At 38.5% G+C, this 14,691-nt stretch overlaps 1 protein-coding gene and 1 non-coding gene across 5 annotated transcripts in view; both read right to left on the bottom strand.

Moving 5' to 3' along the window:
- The window catches only part of GTF2F2 (general transcription factor IIF subunit 2), a 175,864-nt gene that overhangs the window by 59,614 nt on the left and 101,559 nt on the right, over positions 1-14,691 (bottom strand). For all 4 annotated transcript variants that reach the window (XM_036249991.1, XM_036249992.1, XM_036249993.1 and 1 more), the window contains exon 5: positions 10,277-10,358. In XM_036249991.1, coding sequence (XP_036105884.1) covers positions 10,277-10,358 — 82 coding nt within the window. The remainder of the gene's footprint in view (positions 1-10,276; positions 10,359-14,691) is intronic.
- Positions 3,471-3,533, bottom strand: LOC118623105. Its single transcript, XR_004958209.1, has one exon. It is a non-coding gene; the product is annotated as a U7 small nuclear RNA (small nuclear RNA).

The raw sequence follows: 14,691 nt of genomic DNA, 5'->3' as shown, positions 1-14,691 counted from the left end.
TTCAGAAGAACTTCCTGTTCCCAGGTATTTACAAAATCTTTGATTAAAAAAGACTTACAGCCCTGGCCGGTTTGGCTCAGCGGTGGAGCGTCAGCCCGCAGACCACTGAGTCGTGAGTTCAATTCTGGCCAAGGGCATGCACCTTGGTTGTGGTTAGTCCCTGGTCCTGGTTGGTGTCATGCAGAAGGCAACCAGTCGATGTGTCTCTTTCACATCGATGTTTTTTTCTCTTTCTCTCTCTCTCTCCCTCCCTCCTACTCTATCTGAAAATAAATGGAAAAATATCCTCGGATGAGAATTAAAAAATTTAAAAAAAGACATTTCACATAGCGTGATATTCTCAAGATCCATCCATGTTGTCACAAATGACAGTATTTCATCTTTTCTTATGGCTAGGTGGTGTTCCTCTGTATATATGTACCACATCTTATATAATTTTATTGACCACTGTCACCTCAAAATATTTAATTTTAAAAAAGATATAAAGCCCCATGTTTAAAAAAAAACACATATCTGGGTACCTCAGGAGAGTCATCAAAGTATCACTGCAGAAGAAAGGATGATAAGACTGTTTACAAGGACAACCAAGGGAATTTCGAGATTATTATCCTTTGCACTTTCTAGAGAGATTCTGAACATTCAGATTTATAAACTAAAAATCCATTGGGTTTTAAAAATTATATACATGCAAATGATGGTGACCACATCCAAGAGTCCTTGAGGACAGAGAAAAGAGTGGATGGAAAGGCTGTAAAGATAGGAGTAACTGAGCCCTGGCCGGTTTAGCTCAGCGGTTAGAGCGTCGGCCTGCGGTCCGGAGAGACCCGGGTTCGGTTCCCGCTAAGGGCATGTACTTCGGTTGCAGTTTGTCCCCGGCCCTGGTTGGTTGTGCGGGTGGCAACCACTCCATGTGTTCCTTTCGCGTGGATGTTTCTGTCTCTCTCTCTCTTCCTCTCTCTCCCTCCCACTCTATCTGTACAAAAAATAAAAATAAAAAATAAAAAAAAAAGAGAGAAGTAACTCAGCTCCCCAGAAATGAATGTGGATAATATCTAGGTGGTTCTAAACAACAACTTCAGGATTTGTTTTGAAGAGAGGATTATTATCACAGACTCTGTAACAAAATCCTCAGATTCTTTTTCTCAGTTCAATTTTTCTTTCTGCTCTATTTCTAATTTAAACTTTACTAAGTAAATTTATCTACCTCAGGGCAGGGATTCAAAAGGGCCTTATGTGCAAGTCTCTTCTATCATGAGAACTGGATTCCATTAGGAATATCGCCAGGAGAGTTCTAGGACAGGAATTCTTAGGTAATTGTCATAAGCATATTTGTTTAGCGTTTATTTACTGATTATCTACTCTGTGTCAGACACCTCATATATTATATAGTTATTATTTTATTTAATCTTTATCATAACACTGACATAAATAAAGGCACAGAGAGGTCATATACTTTGCCTAAGATCACACAGCCAGTAAATGGGGAAGCCAGTCTTTGAACCCAGGCAGTCTGACTCCAGAGCCCAACCTCTTAACTACCTCAACCTATTATCAAAGCATCTTCGTAGATCCAGAATTGCTTTCTAATAAAAACCTTGATCCCTATATAGGGGAGCAATCAAGGGTGTGAATGTCCCTGATGAGTGTTTCCTATCCTATGATGCTTTCTTGGAAAAAAGGTTTTCCTGTAGATCTTATGATTGCTTCCCTAACATCCACTCCATCCCTTCCCTACTGAGGAGTGGTCACATGCTTTGGATGGGACTGACCCTACCTCCTATACATTTCCACAGATGGGCCCTAATCAGTCCATGTATCCTATCTCCATTGACACATTTATTGGTTCAGGGGCAGACTCAGAGCCCATGTTAGCCCATTGAAGGAAGTGAAGGTTTCTGTTCAATGGCCAGTTAAAGACAAGGTCACTGAACTCCTGGGCCCCATATGAATAAGGAGGCAGATAACCCTGAGAGCTGCATGTAGTGCTCTTGCTACCAGGAGATAAGCCAGCATGAGGACAGTCAAGCTGGAGAAAGACAGACCCAAGAAAATGAGAAACAGAGCTATGGTACTGATGATATTGAGAACTTCTAGATAAAGCCATGGGTGAAGGCCATAGTAGCACTGGATTTGATTAATGTGAGTCAATGAATTCCTTTATTTTTAAGCCATTTTGCTTCGAGTTTTCTGATACTAGCAAATGAAAACACCCTGACACTGGGATATTAACCCTTAACTTTCACATTCTCCAAAAACTCTGTTCAATAAAAACTTTCAAATAAGATTATCAGAAAGCTAAAATCTAATATGATATTTTCCTGGTGATAAAATTATAAAATTCCGAGTTACTGCTATGACCTCTACTCTTATTGAGGATTAACAGAGAAATTTTTTTTTATAAAACTATTTTAGTTTATTATTCATTTTTTTGCTTAATAAACTTGATATAAAAGTTTACATGAGCCCTGGCCGGTTTGGCTCGGTGGTTAGAGTGTTGGCCTGCGGTCCAGAGAGACCCGGGTTTGGTTCCCGCTAAGGGCATATACCTCAGTTGCAGTTTGTCCCCAGCCCTGGTTGGGTCGAGCGAGTGGCAACCACTCGATGTGTCCCTTTCACATCGATGTTTCTCTCTCTCTCTCCCTCCTACTCTATCTGAACAAAAAAGTGGAAAAATGTCCTCGGGTGAGGATAAAAAAAAAGTTTACATGAAAATGTTAACACAGAACTATCATATTTCCAATTTTGTGACTACGGGGAAGCACACAATAGTTTATGTTTAGCTATAATCAGTTTGCTCCAGTCTAGAATTTCTAGTATACATTTCCTGACTGCCAGCACTTTTATTATTAACCCTTCCCTTCAGTTGTTGTTTTAAGAGGTTAGCATTTAGTGTATGCAGGCTATTCACGATAACAGTGATCTTATACCCCACTTTACCTGGGACAATTTATACTGTTGTCTTAGTATGGCATCCTTTCTGGTTAGTACTCACCTTCATTCTCAAAAAGTATCTGGTTCTGAACAATAAATTATATAATCATCATATTTATAATTCATCTTGTATCTTTTTAATATAAAAGGATATAGCTACGCCCTAGCTAGGTAGTTCAGCTAATTAGAGCATCATCCCAACACATCAAGGTTGCAGGTTCAATCCTCAGTCAGGGCACATACAAGAATCAACCAATAAATGAATAAGTGAAACAACAAATCGACATCTCTCTCTCTCTCTCTCAAAAAAAAAAAAAAATCAATTTTTAAAAAAAGGATATAGCTATAAGATAATCATCCTACTATATAAAAATTACTTATAAAATAATTATTCTTTATGAAATTTATATATGGAGAAGAGTCAAAATTACAGCACTAAATATATTCAAATACTAGTTAAATGTGGTGAGAAGAAAATGCTTCAGTGTTGTTACTGTGTTAAACAAAAATTTTATTTGCCATAACTTCTTTTGCTTTTTAAGGGTATTCTGGTGAAAACCGGAAGACCTGCTAGACAAATTCAAAAAGAGCTGTAAGCACTTGCCGTAACTCCTTTAGTCACAATCTGGTTCACCCACATGAATGGTATTGCAGACAAATCATGTAAAGATCAACTGAATGAGGGGGTCCTTTTCCTCCTCCCTTATAATAAGACATGCTGAGACATCTTTTACCACAGTATGGAACATTAGGCAGGTACACCATGGTAACCTCTCCCTAGGAAAGAATGTGAATCACAACTTGCTTCCTACTGTCTGGTGTCTTAGCATAGAAAAGAGACTGATTTTTCTCTTTTCTACCTCTCCACGGCCCATGTTCTGTTCCCAAAAGGAAAGGCTTTTCTTGGGATTTTGAAGAAAACTCACAAACACTGAAAGAAGTAAAAACTTTTAAGACAAGTATTTTTATATGAGTTGGTGACACGAACATGCAGAAGTTAAAGAGTTCTATATTTTCTGACTACTGTGACTTTTCTACAAGAAAACACATATTAGGATGCTTGTCTGATATTTATTCCCTTTATATTTAAAAGCATTAAACATATATTATAAATAGTGTGGTCACATAATTTATCATTCGACTATTAAGAAAAAAACTCAATAACAGTGTCACTGTAGCCCTGGCCGGTTTTGCTCAGTGGTTAGGGTGCCGGCCCGCGGACCAATGAGTCACGGGTTTAATTCCGATCAAGAGCATGTACCTCAGTTGCAGTTCGACCTGGCCCTGGTTGAGGTCATGCAAGAGGCAACCAGTTGATGTGTCTCTCTCACATCGATGCCCCCCCACACACACACACACTTTATCTGAACAAAAGGGAAAAAAAGGAAAAATATCCTCAGGTGAAGATTTTAAAAAACAACAGTGTCACTGTGACTGAGAGTACACTGAGAAGCAGTGGAAAGTGATGACAGCACAGTGGACAGTCTCTGTGACTTTGTCACTGTAGTACATAAAAAGATGAACATGGCTGTGTTCTAATAAAACTTTATTTATGGGTACTATAAAAAGAAAAGAAAAAACTCAAGATGCTTGTACTTAAAAACATAAATTTAAATATTCATATTTATCAATTCAAAATAAATTTCCTAATACATTTAGATCCATCCAAATTTATGTCACATAAACAGAAAGCAAAAGAAGCAGTGAACACTTCTTTTCCTTTTGTTTTTTTAGGTTTTCTTAGTAGTTAAATGGAATGGGATTTTATATTATCATATGGGATCAAACAAAACAAATTTACAGCATAAAATTCTCTTCTTTCTTGACTTGAATTTCATTGATTTAGGGGTTTGTATATTTCTTGGGTTTACTGCAAGTCTAATTTCTACCTTTAAATGAATGACAGAATCTTACAAATGAACAGAATCTTACTTACATTTGATTAACATGGGAGTTATAATTCTCATAATATCTAATTTATCAGCTAAAATTTAATAGCTGTGAGTGATAAGAATTTATTACTAAAATTAAAGTTGTGTTAAAGTAACACTAATCATTCTTAAAGAGCACTATTTATAAATATAAAATATACTTTGTAATATATCCATTTATGTTACTTACACTGTATGTAGTTCAGCTGCTATTTGCTAAAATACAATACAGTAAAAACTCACTGTAACAAAAAGACTGATTTAAGGAAAGAAAAGTCTTTGATAAAGGCTTTTTCTTCTAGTATCTATAAATGGAAGACTATTCAATTATTTTTATATTTTGAAAAACTTCTTAATTGTTGATTAAATATATCTACATTTGTTTTATAATAACTATCCCCTTCTCAAAGCAAGATATGTGTGTGAACATGCACACACATGCATATGTACATGTGTATATAAAGCTGAAAAATCAACTCCAGGTCTCAAGTGCAGTTCTCAGTAAGTAATTAAAGAAGCTGAGTGCTGCTGATTCCTGTGTTTCCATATCCAGAGTTCCACCATTCCTTTCTATTTCAATCCATTTCAACCCAACAAATACTTCTGGATATTTAATATTTGTAATACACTACGCTAAGTGCAGAGAATATTAAAAAGAGGGAGCGAGAGGAAAGAAAGGGAAGAAAAATAAAACTTTCAGTCCTCATTTTTATGAATTTCATAACTTTGTAGAAGATGCAACTATGTACACCTAAATGGAAGAAAGTAGACATTTATATAAACCATTAAAGAAGAATAAATAAGTATGTGCAATGTAGAAAAGGAGGACGGCAAGTCCTAACTGTGGTGGGGAGTAGAAGCTATGAGAAGCTTTCCCTGAATAAGTGACAACTGGGTTGGTTTTAAAGGCTCAGAAGGACCTTGGCAGAGTAGATAAGGCGTTCTAGTAGAATATGCATCATGTAACAAAGGCATTAGATATAAAAGTGCCCAGCATACCTGGGATAACAGCTTCTAGTGTGATACAGCTATCTGGTGTCTATATAAAGGATATTACCTGAAAATGAACTTAGAAAGTGAGACAAGAGCCAGATCATCACAAACTTGGATGTCATTAGAAGCAGGCAGTCAGAGGTTCCTGAGAAACTGAGCATGTGTGGGAAATAAGCTCTGTCCTACAGCTTATCTCAAGTACTGAACTGCCAATTCTGTTCTCAAACACTTCAATCTGATGTCACCTACATCTGTAAATCCGCAATGTTTCTATCCTCACCCTACTCCCACTATACTGTCAGTAAATAGATTTTTTAGATAATCCTGTGTATGTCTTCAGGTTCAAAGACTTAACTCTCTGGAGCAAGAATTTACCTACTGGTGGTCTTCTTGCAGTTTAAGTATTTTCTTAAGTTTTTATGTAAATTGTCAACTGGGATTTAAATTTAAATGGACATAGGAACTACAAGAACTCCCCTCTCCCTTTGTCACTATAAACGGTCCTGTGCAATACACAGAATGGTAGGGAGCCAATGGGGGATTCACAGAAGGAAGTATACTCAGGTTAAAACACAAGAGCCACCACCATCAGTCTGACACTAGAGAAGGTCCTGTGGCCTATGAAGTTTGAGATGAGTTCAAGTTCTATTGACCCTATCTCCAAACATCCTCAATACCTAGTCTCTCATCTTCCTTCTAATTAGAACCAGACTGTTTAATCATTCAGACATTTTGTACCTGGGTTATTACATTAGTCTCCTAGCTTAGCTCTCTGTTTCAGTCTTCATACTTTGGCCAGGATGACCATCTAACACAGAGATCCCTTCACCTTCTATCCAGCTTAAAATTCTCAGTGCCTTCCTAATAGCTGTAGCACATACACTTCCAAATTTCTTTCCACATAAAACTCTTTAACAGGCAATTTAAGCATATATATTTCAAACCTTATCTCCTGCCATTTATTCACTCCACAAATATTTACTGACTACCTACATACATACAGTGAGCTATTCCAGACCTTTGGTGCGTATGAGTGAACAAATAGGCACACACGCACACACACATCACAGAAAAAGAAACCATGGGAGTTTAAATTGCACTACAGCAAAGATGGTAACAAATATAAATTATAGAGTATGTTAGAAAGTGTTATGTGTTATGAAGAAAACACAAGTGTGGAAGGAAGTCGGATGGTCAGAGTAGGCCTTATGAAAGTACAGTCTGAGAGGAGACATGAAAGAGGCAAGGAGGTGAGCCATGCAGTCATCTGGAAAGTATGTTGCAGGCAGAAAAGCATACTCAGTACAAAGGCCCAGACGGAAGTGTGCCTAGGTGCTCAGGCCTGTTAGGAGATGGAGGTGGTTAGAGCAGAGAAAAGGAAGAGGAGAGAAGGAGATGAGGATGGGGAGAAGGGGGTGGAATGGTCGGGTGATCATGTAGGATCCTGCAGACAATTGTAAGGGCTTGAATTTTTTTCTGAGTAATACAGCAAGCATTGCAAGTGACATGTGAGCAAAGGAATGGCATGCCCGGACAGATTTTAAAAGAATGGCTCTGGCCCTGGCTGTTTGGCTCAGTGGTTAGTGTCAGTGCGTGGACCAAAGAGTTTGAGGTTTGATTCCAGGCAAGGGCACATAACCTCAATCATTAGTTACGTCCCGGCCCTGGTCGGGGTCATGTGGGAGGCAACCAATCGATGTGTTTCTCTCACATCAATGTTTCTCTCTCTCCCTCTCTACCTTTTCCCCACTCTCTCCCTCCCTCCCACTCTACCTGATGATAAATAGAAAAATATCCTTGGGTGAGGATTAAAAATAATAATAATAATAATAACATAAAATAAAAATAACTGCTTTGGCCATTGTGCTGACAAGAGACTACAATGGGGCAAATGTGGCAGCAGGAACTCAGTCAGGAGGCTATCGCAGTGATCCAGGTGAGAAAAAATGGCAGATCATGTGAGTGATGAAAAATGGTCAGAATGTAGATGTGTAATATGTTAAAGGTACAGTTACTCAGATTTTTCTGACCCACTGGATGTGGGGTGTGAGAGAGGAGTCAGGCATGTGATCAAGGTTTCTGGACAAAATGGGAGGACACAGTTACAACTCAAGGAGAAAGACTGCTGGTGGGGCAGGCCTTGAGGGAAAGGCTGGCAGTTCAGTTTCTGACATGTCTGAAATGTCTATTGGACACTGAAGCAGGCTTTTGGGTATATACGTTTAGAGTTCAAAGAAAAGATCTGGGCAGAAGCTTCTGTTTGTTCTGCTTCGAACAAACCCTGCATTCCAGGCTTGCAGAACTGCACGCAGGTCTCTAATGTGCTGCCCGTCTTTGTGCCTGCGTGTCTCTCTGTAGTCTTCAAGACTTACATTAGGTACCATCCGCTTCATGAAACTCAGATGATTATCATTTCCTGAAGCACCCTGTTTTCTTAAGTCATTTAAGTAACTGAAATATGCAATGGCTGGTATTTAGCATGCTCCAAAGACTAAACAATTTTAATTTCTTTTTTGTTAAGACATAAGCAGCCAGCCCTGGCCGGTTTGGCTCAGCGGTTAGAGCGTCGGCCTGCGGTCCGGAGAGACCCGGGTTCGGTTCCCGCTAAGGGCACGTACCTTGGTTGCAGTTTGTCCCCAGCCCTGGTTGGGTCATGTGGGTGGCAACCACTCGATGTGTCGCTTTCACGTCGATGCTTCTCTCTCTCTCTCTCCCTCTCCCTCTATCTGAACAAAATATCGAAAAATGTCCTCGGGTGAGGATAAAAAAGACATAAGCAGCCATTTCATAAGCACAGGTGACTTGCCTGCTTGTTGTCAGAAATCTTTAGAAAATTAAGACTACAGAAATAATCTTGGCAAGCTGCTCATTAACCAGATTCTGTATTTTCCAATTTCAGTAGTTATTCGAAAACAAATCTTCAAAAAGACTTTACAGGCTAAAAACAGTAAAACATCTTCTGCCTAAGTTCCAGTTATTTTCTGTTAAAAAATTTTTCATTTTTGCTTTTTTTACTTGCTCTGGGGAGGCATTTAAATTAGGGGAATTATTGGACAAGAAAACCAGTCTCTTTGTTTCATTCCTAGGAGACAAACTCTAATCTAATTGAGAAAACAGGAAAAATTTAAAAGATGATGTGCAATTTAGAGACGATCCAGCTCAAGCCGACTCTTTCCTAGATGAGAACACTGAAATGCGAGAGGCTGCCGCTACCACCTCAACAAGTGTTCTCAACTACCAGCTGTGAGGCTACAATATGCCAACATGTAAGCTCCAGGAGGGCCGAGAGTTTTGTCTGTTTTGTTTCACTTGGGAAGTACTAAAACGAACAAATGTATAACTCTAAACTATATGGGGTTGAAATACATTCAATACAAAGTATAATATATTCCTTTAGGGTTAAAAAATTGCTGACTCTTTGAAAGTCATAAAGTTTAGTGTAGCAATAATTTGTAATTATCATCTTTAAATATTAATTACAAAATGGTAGCCACATACAAAAGCAGGGGAGGAAGAACCCTGAAGCTCTAGCAAAGTTATAAGTTTACAAAATGTTCTCTGCAGATCAAGAGAAAAGGATAATATTCTAGTAATATATTTGCTTTATACAGATAGTATTTTAGATAGTCACTATGGGAAGATTATAACCTTTGAAAATAAAATAGTACAAAGATATTATTATATAGATTTAGAGAATCAAGACTTATAAGGACAACTAGAAAAAAAAGTTTAAAAAGTTTGATTCTAGCCTGGCAAGTGTGGCTCAGTGGTTGAGTATCAACCCATGCACCAAGAGGTCGCTGGTTCAATTCCTGGTCAGGGCACATGCCCAGTGGGGCGCATGCAGAAGGCAGCCAATCGATATTCTCTCTCATCGATGTTTCTATCTCTCTCCCTCTCCCTTCTTCTCCCTCTAACATCAGTAAAGAAAAAAAAAAGTTTGACTAGGTTATATATTATCACAGTAGCTTAAAATACCCCAAATAAACAGCTCAGGTTCTAAAAGTTTCCTTGTGAAAGAAACCCTTACTTGGGCTTTTTAAAAACTGAGGTATAACTGACATGTAACATTATATTTCTAGGTGTTCAACATGATGATTTGATAATCATATACACTGCAAAATGATCAACACATAAGTGTAGTTAACCTTAGTCACCATACACAGTTACAAACATTTTTCTTATGATGAAATTTTTAAGATGTACTCTCTTAGCAACTTTAAAATATTCAATAAAATATTATTAACTGTGGTCACCCTGCTGTACACTATATCCCTATGAGTTGGTTTTAAAACCAAACAGCTTTTGAAGAAAACACTTTCAACAATAACCATAGTTGCAGTCAACAGGCAATCTAACTCATGTATTTCAATCCCCAAAAGAAAATATCAGGTATTATTTTAAAGTTAAAAAATACCAACCTCTTTAATCTCATGTAGTTTTCACTTGCAGCAGGTCGGCATTCAGCTCTTTGTACCACTATTCCTTCCAATGAAAGCTTATCTTGAATGGAAAGAAAAAATTTACAAATGTATTCAAAGTTAACATTTATGGTTTTCGAGATTGTATTCTGACACATTAACCACAGTAATAATGATTACAATAAAATATAGTTAATAATAAAAATTAAAAAAACAAAACGAATTATTTTTCAATTACAGTTTACATTCAATATTATTCTGTATTAGTTTCAGGTGTACAGCATAGTGGTTAGACATTTATATAATTCATGAAGTGACACGCCCAATGAGTCTAGTACCTACTTGTCCCCACACACAGTTATTACAATGTTATTGACTATGTTCCTTATGCTGTAATTTATATTTCTGTGACTATTCTGTAACCAATCTGTACTTCTTAATCCCTTCCCCTTTTTCACCATCCCCTGATCCCTTTCCCGCTGTCAATTGTCAATCTGTTCTCTGTATCTATGAGTCTGTTTCTATCTTGTTTATTTTTATCAAAACAAATATTTTTCATTTATAGTAGAATCATTGATCAAAACAAAAAAACCTTCTTGGCTAATAAAAATCTGGGCTCTTGTCAGGTTTGCTTATTGGGCTGCTGCAGCCCCTTGCCAATAGCAGCTTTTATGCACTTTCTCAAGAGGGTGGCTTAAAAGGGCATACATTGAAAAAAAAAAAGTGAATATATACATGCATGTGTACACATACATTTACATGTAAATAAAATTCTAGAAGATGCTGTGACTAGAACAACTAACCTAGAAAATACTGTTGAACTGGGCCGGCCCACTGTCGAGGTTATTCTGTGCATCAGTTCTGCCTGCCAGTGGCTGTGGCTTCTCTTTCCAATGGGATCATTAATCTGGGTGTGTCCAAACTAGAGCCTGCACTGCTATGAATAACTGTCCAAACACAAAGATAATTTTTTCTACCCTTAGAAAGAATTTTCTTGGTGACCCTGATACAAAATTCAAGAGAAACAAAAAAAGGTAACAAAAGTTAGCACCTTCTGTGTGCCTACTAGGTACCAAGTATTGTGATAAAGTCACTTAACGGACCATATCTTATTTGATAATACATATGACTAGCCCATTTCGGTATCAGCTTTATCACAGTTTGGAAATGTATGACCATGATTAGGAATAGCTATGGCTCAGTCATATTTCTGTGAGAATTCACCCACGTTTTGAGAGGAGTCAGGAAATCCTTTGGCTCATCAGCAATGCATTTATGATTCAGCTCTTCAGGGTGAATGCTTCATGCATTCCTCTAACATAAACTAAATGCCTACTATGTGACCAGCACCATCTAGGCATTGTGGAATCAAAGATAATATTATGATACCGTACTGTCTTCAGGAAGCACACAGTTTACTACGCCATAGAGATAAACTGGCCTACTGAAGAGTGCAGACATAACCATACCTACGTGATTTTTACTAAAAAAAATCTTTCATAGGGTGACCTTTCTTAATTTTGTCTTCAATATCTAGTGGACTCACCATTATAGCCCCTATATAGTAACTGTAAAGAAACCATGTAATTCAACGGTTCAAGAGTCCCTCAGTACAACATATGCAACAAATCTCAAGAACAAGCTATCAGATGACAGAAAGAGAAATGATAAGAAGCATGCCTACCTCACACCAAAATATGCCAGGAAGGAATAATAAGTCCCTAATTATTTTTTTTAAATCTAAATTTAAACATCTAAAAATAATTTCCTATCATTAATTTATTAAGATTAAAATTTCAATTTTCTTAAAACAAAAACAAATTTTATATTTAAGTTTGCTTCTCACTAAAGTTCAAAGTTCTATCTAAAAAACTATCTTTAAAAAAATGTTTATTTATTTATTTATGTTACGGATGTTTCTCCTTTTCCTCCCATTGACACTACCCCCAGCACTGTTGTCTACGTCCGTGTTTACGCATACATGTATATAAATTCTGTGGTTAATCCCCCTGAACCCCTTCTTCTGAGGTTTGTCAGTCTGTACCCTACTTCTATGTCTCTGGGTCTATTTTATTCATCAGTTTGTTTTGTTCATTATATTCCACAAATAGATCATGTGGTATTTGTCTTTCTCTGATTGGCTTGTTTTGCTTAGGATAATACTCTCCAGGTCCCACCATGTCATCTTAAAGGATAGGAGATCTTTCTTTCTTACAGCTGCATAGTATTCCATTGTGTACACACACCATAGTTTTTTTTATCTATTCATCTATTGATGAATACTTGGGCTGATTCTAACAACTATAAATAGTGCCGCTATGAACATAGGGGTACATATATTCTTCCGGATTGGTGTTTCAGGCTTCTTAGGGTATATTCCTAGAAGTGGGATCACTGGGTCAAATGGAAGTTCTATTCTTAATTTTTTGAGGTAACACCGTATTGTTTTCCATAGTGGCTGCACCAGTCTGCATTCCCACCAGCAGTGTACTACAGTCCCCCCTTCTCCACACCCTCGCCAGCACTTGTTGTTTAAAAGATTTGTTGATGGCGGCCGTTCTGGCAGGTGTGAGGTGATACCTCATAGTTGTTTTAACTTGCATCTCTCTGATGATTAGTGACATCGAGCATTTTTTCATATGTCTCTTGGCCATTTGTATGTCCTGTTTGGAGAGTAACTATTCAGGTCCTCTGCCCATAGAAAACTGTCTTAACAATAACAAAATCTGGGGAAATTTCAATGTATAAAGTATCATAAATGCTTGAGAAAAGTCCACTATTAAAACACATATGAATCTTTTCTTTTTTTTATCTTCACCAAGGACACTTTTTTGCATTTATCTTCAGATAGAGTGGGAGGGAGAGAAGAAGGAAGACAGACAGAGAGAAACATCAACGTGAGAGAGAGACACATTGAGGGGCCGCCACCCACACAACCCACAACCAGGGCTGGGGACAAACCACAACTGAGGCGCGTGCCCTTAGCGGGAACTGATTCCAGGACTCTCTGGTCTGCGGGCCAACGCTCCAACTGCTGAGCCAAGCCAGCTAGGGCCATATGAATCTTTTTTTAAAAACAAAATACACCTAGAATACTGTTCCTAAAAAAATTTTATTTATAGATCCATGTTATGTTGAATAGCAAAAGAGGTACCTAATACCACCTGTGAATGTTCCTCACTTATTCAGTAGTACTTACTCCATGTGAATAGGTTATTTAATTTTTATTCAAAGGTTTCTGCTGTCGCCCGGCTGGTGTGACTCAGTGGTTGAGCATTGACCCATGCACCAAGAAGTTGCCAGTTTGAGTCCCGGTCAGGGCATATGCCAAGGTTGTGGGCCCAATCCCTGGTGGGAGGCATGCAGGAGGCAGCCGATCGATGTTCTCTCTCATTGGTATTTCTATCTCTTCCTCTCCCCTTTCTCTCTCTCTAAAAATAAATAAATAAATGAATAAGAAATTTTAAAAAATAAATAAAGGTTTCTGCTGTCAAATTCACATTTTTCTCAAATGCACATGAGACATTATGAAAGACCCCATGTTAGGACGCAAACTCAGTCTCTTCAAGTTCAAGAAGACTGAAACCGTATCCAGCATCTTCTCTGTTCACAATGTCATAAAACTAGAAATTAATTACAATAAAAACACTCAGACTTCCGGTCAAAATGGTGGTTGTAGGTACAGGCAGTACTCGCCTCCTCCCACCACCACATCAAAATTATAACTAAACCACAGAACAATCATCCTTCAGAACCACCTGAAATCAAACTGAATGGAAGTCCTACAACTACAAAATTAAAGAAGCAACCACACTAAGACTGGTAGGAAGGGTGGAGTTGCCGACGGGTTGGTCTCACACCCATGTGTGGCGGATAAAAATCAGAAAGGATACCTCAGTTGTGAAGGTACCTTCTGACTAGTGAGGGGTCCCCATCCCCAGCTCAGGGTGCCAGAAAGAGAAGTTCCCATAACCTCTGGCTGTAAAAATCAGCAGGAATTGAGGTTGAGGGAGGCCGAGGCTCTGGAACCCCAGGCATTTCCCCTTAAAGGACCTGAGCATGGACTTACTTGGACTCGCTCCTTTTGAGCTCCAAAGTGGAGGGGAGGCAGCCTGAAAGGCACCAGAGACATACGGGAAAGAACTGAGTTGTCTGGCATCAGGGTGAGGACTGGAGAGGCAGCTTTCTCCTGGATAGCCGTGCTGGTGGAGGCTGTTGTTCCTTTGGTGAGTCCTTTCCCCATGAGGCTGGCAGATAGGCACCATATCTGGGACTCAGCAACCTGGCTCACACTGTTTGCCCCATCCTGGTGATTCCATGTCGAAGAACCACCACCCAACCACCTCCACAAGTGACACACCCAAGAAATGGACTCAGCGGGTACCAGAGCCCTGCTGAAGTAAGTCATGCTCTGT

The sequence above is a fragment of the Molossus molossus genome, unplaced genomic scaffold (genome assembly GCF_014108415.1).
Source record: "Molossus molossus isolate mMolMol1 unplaced genomic scaffold, mMolMol1.p scaffold_m16_p_9, whole genome shotgun sequence".
Taxonomy (NCBI): Eukaryota; Metazoa; Chordata; class Mammalia; order Chiroptera; family Molossidae; genus Molossus; species Molossus molossus.
This window is presented reverse-complemented; position numbering and strand designations above follow the sequence as displayed.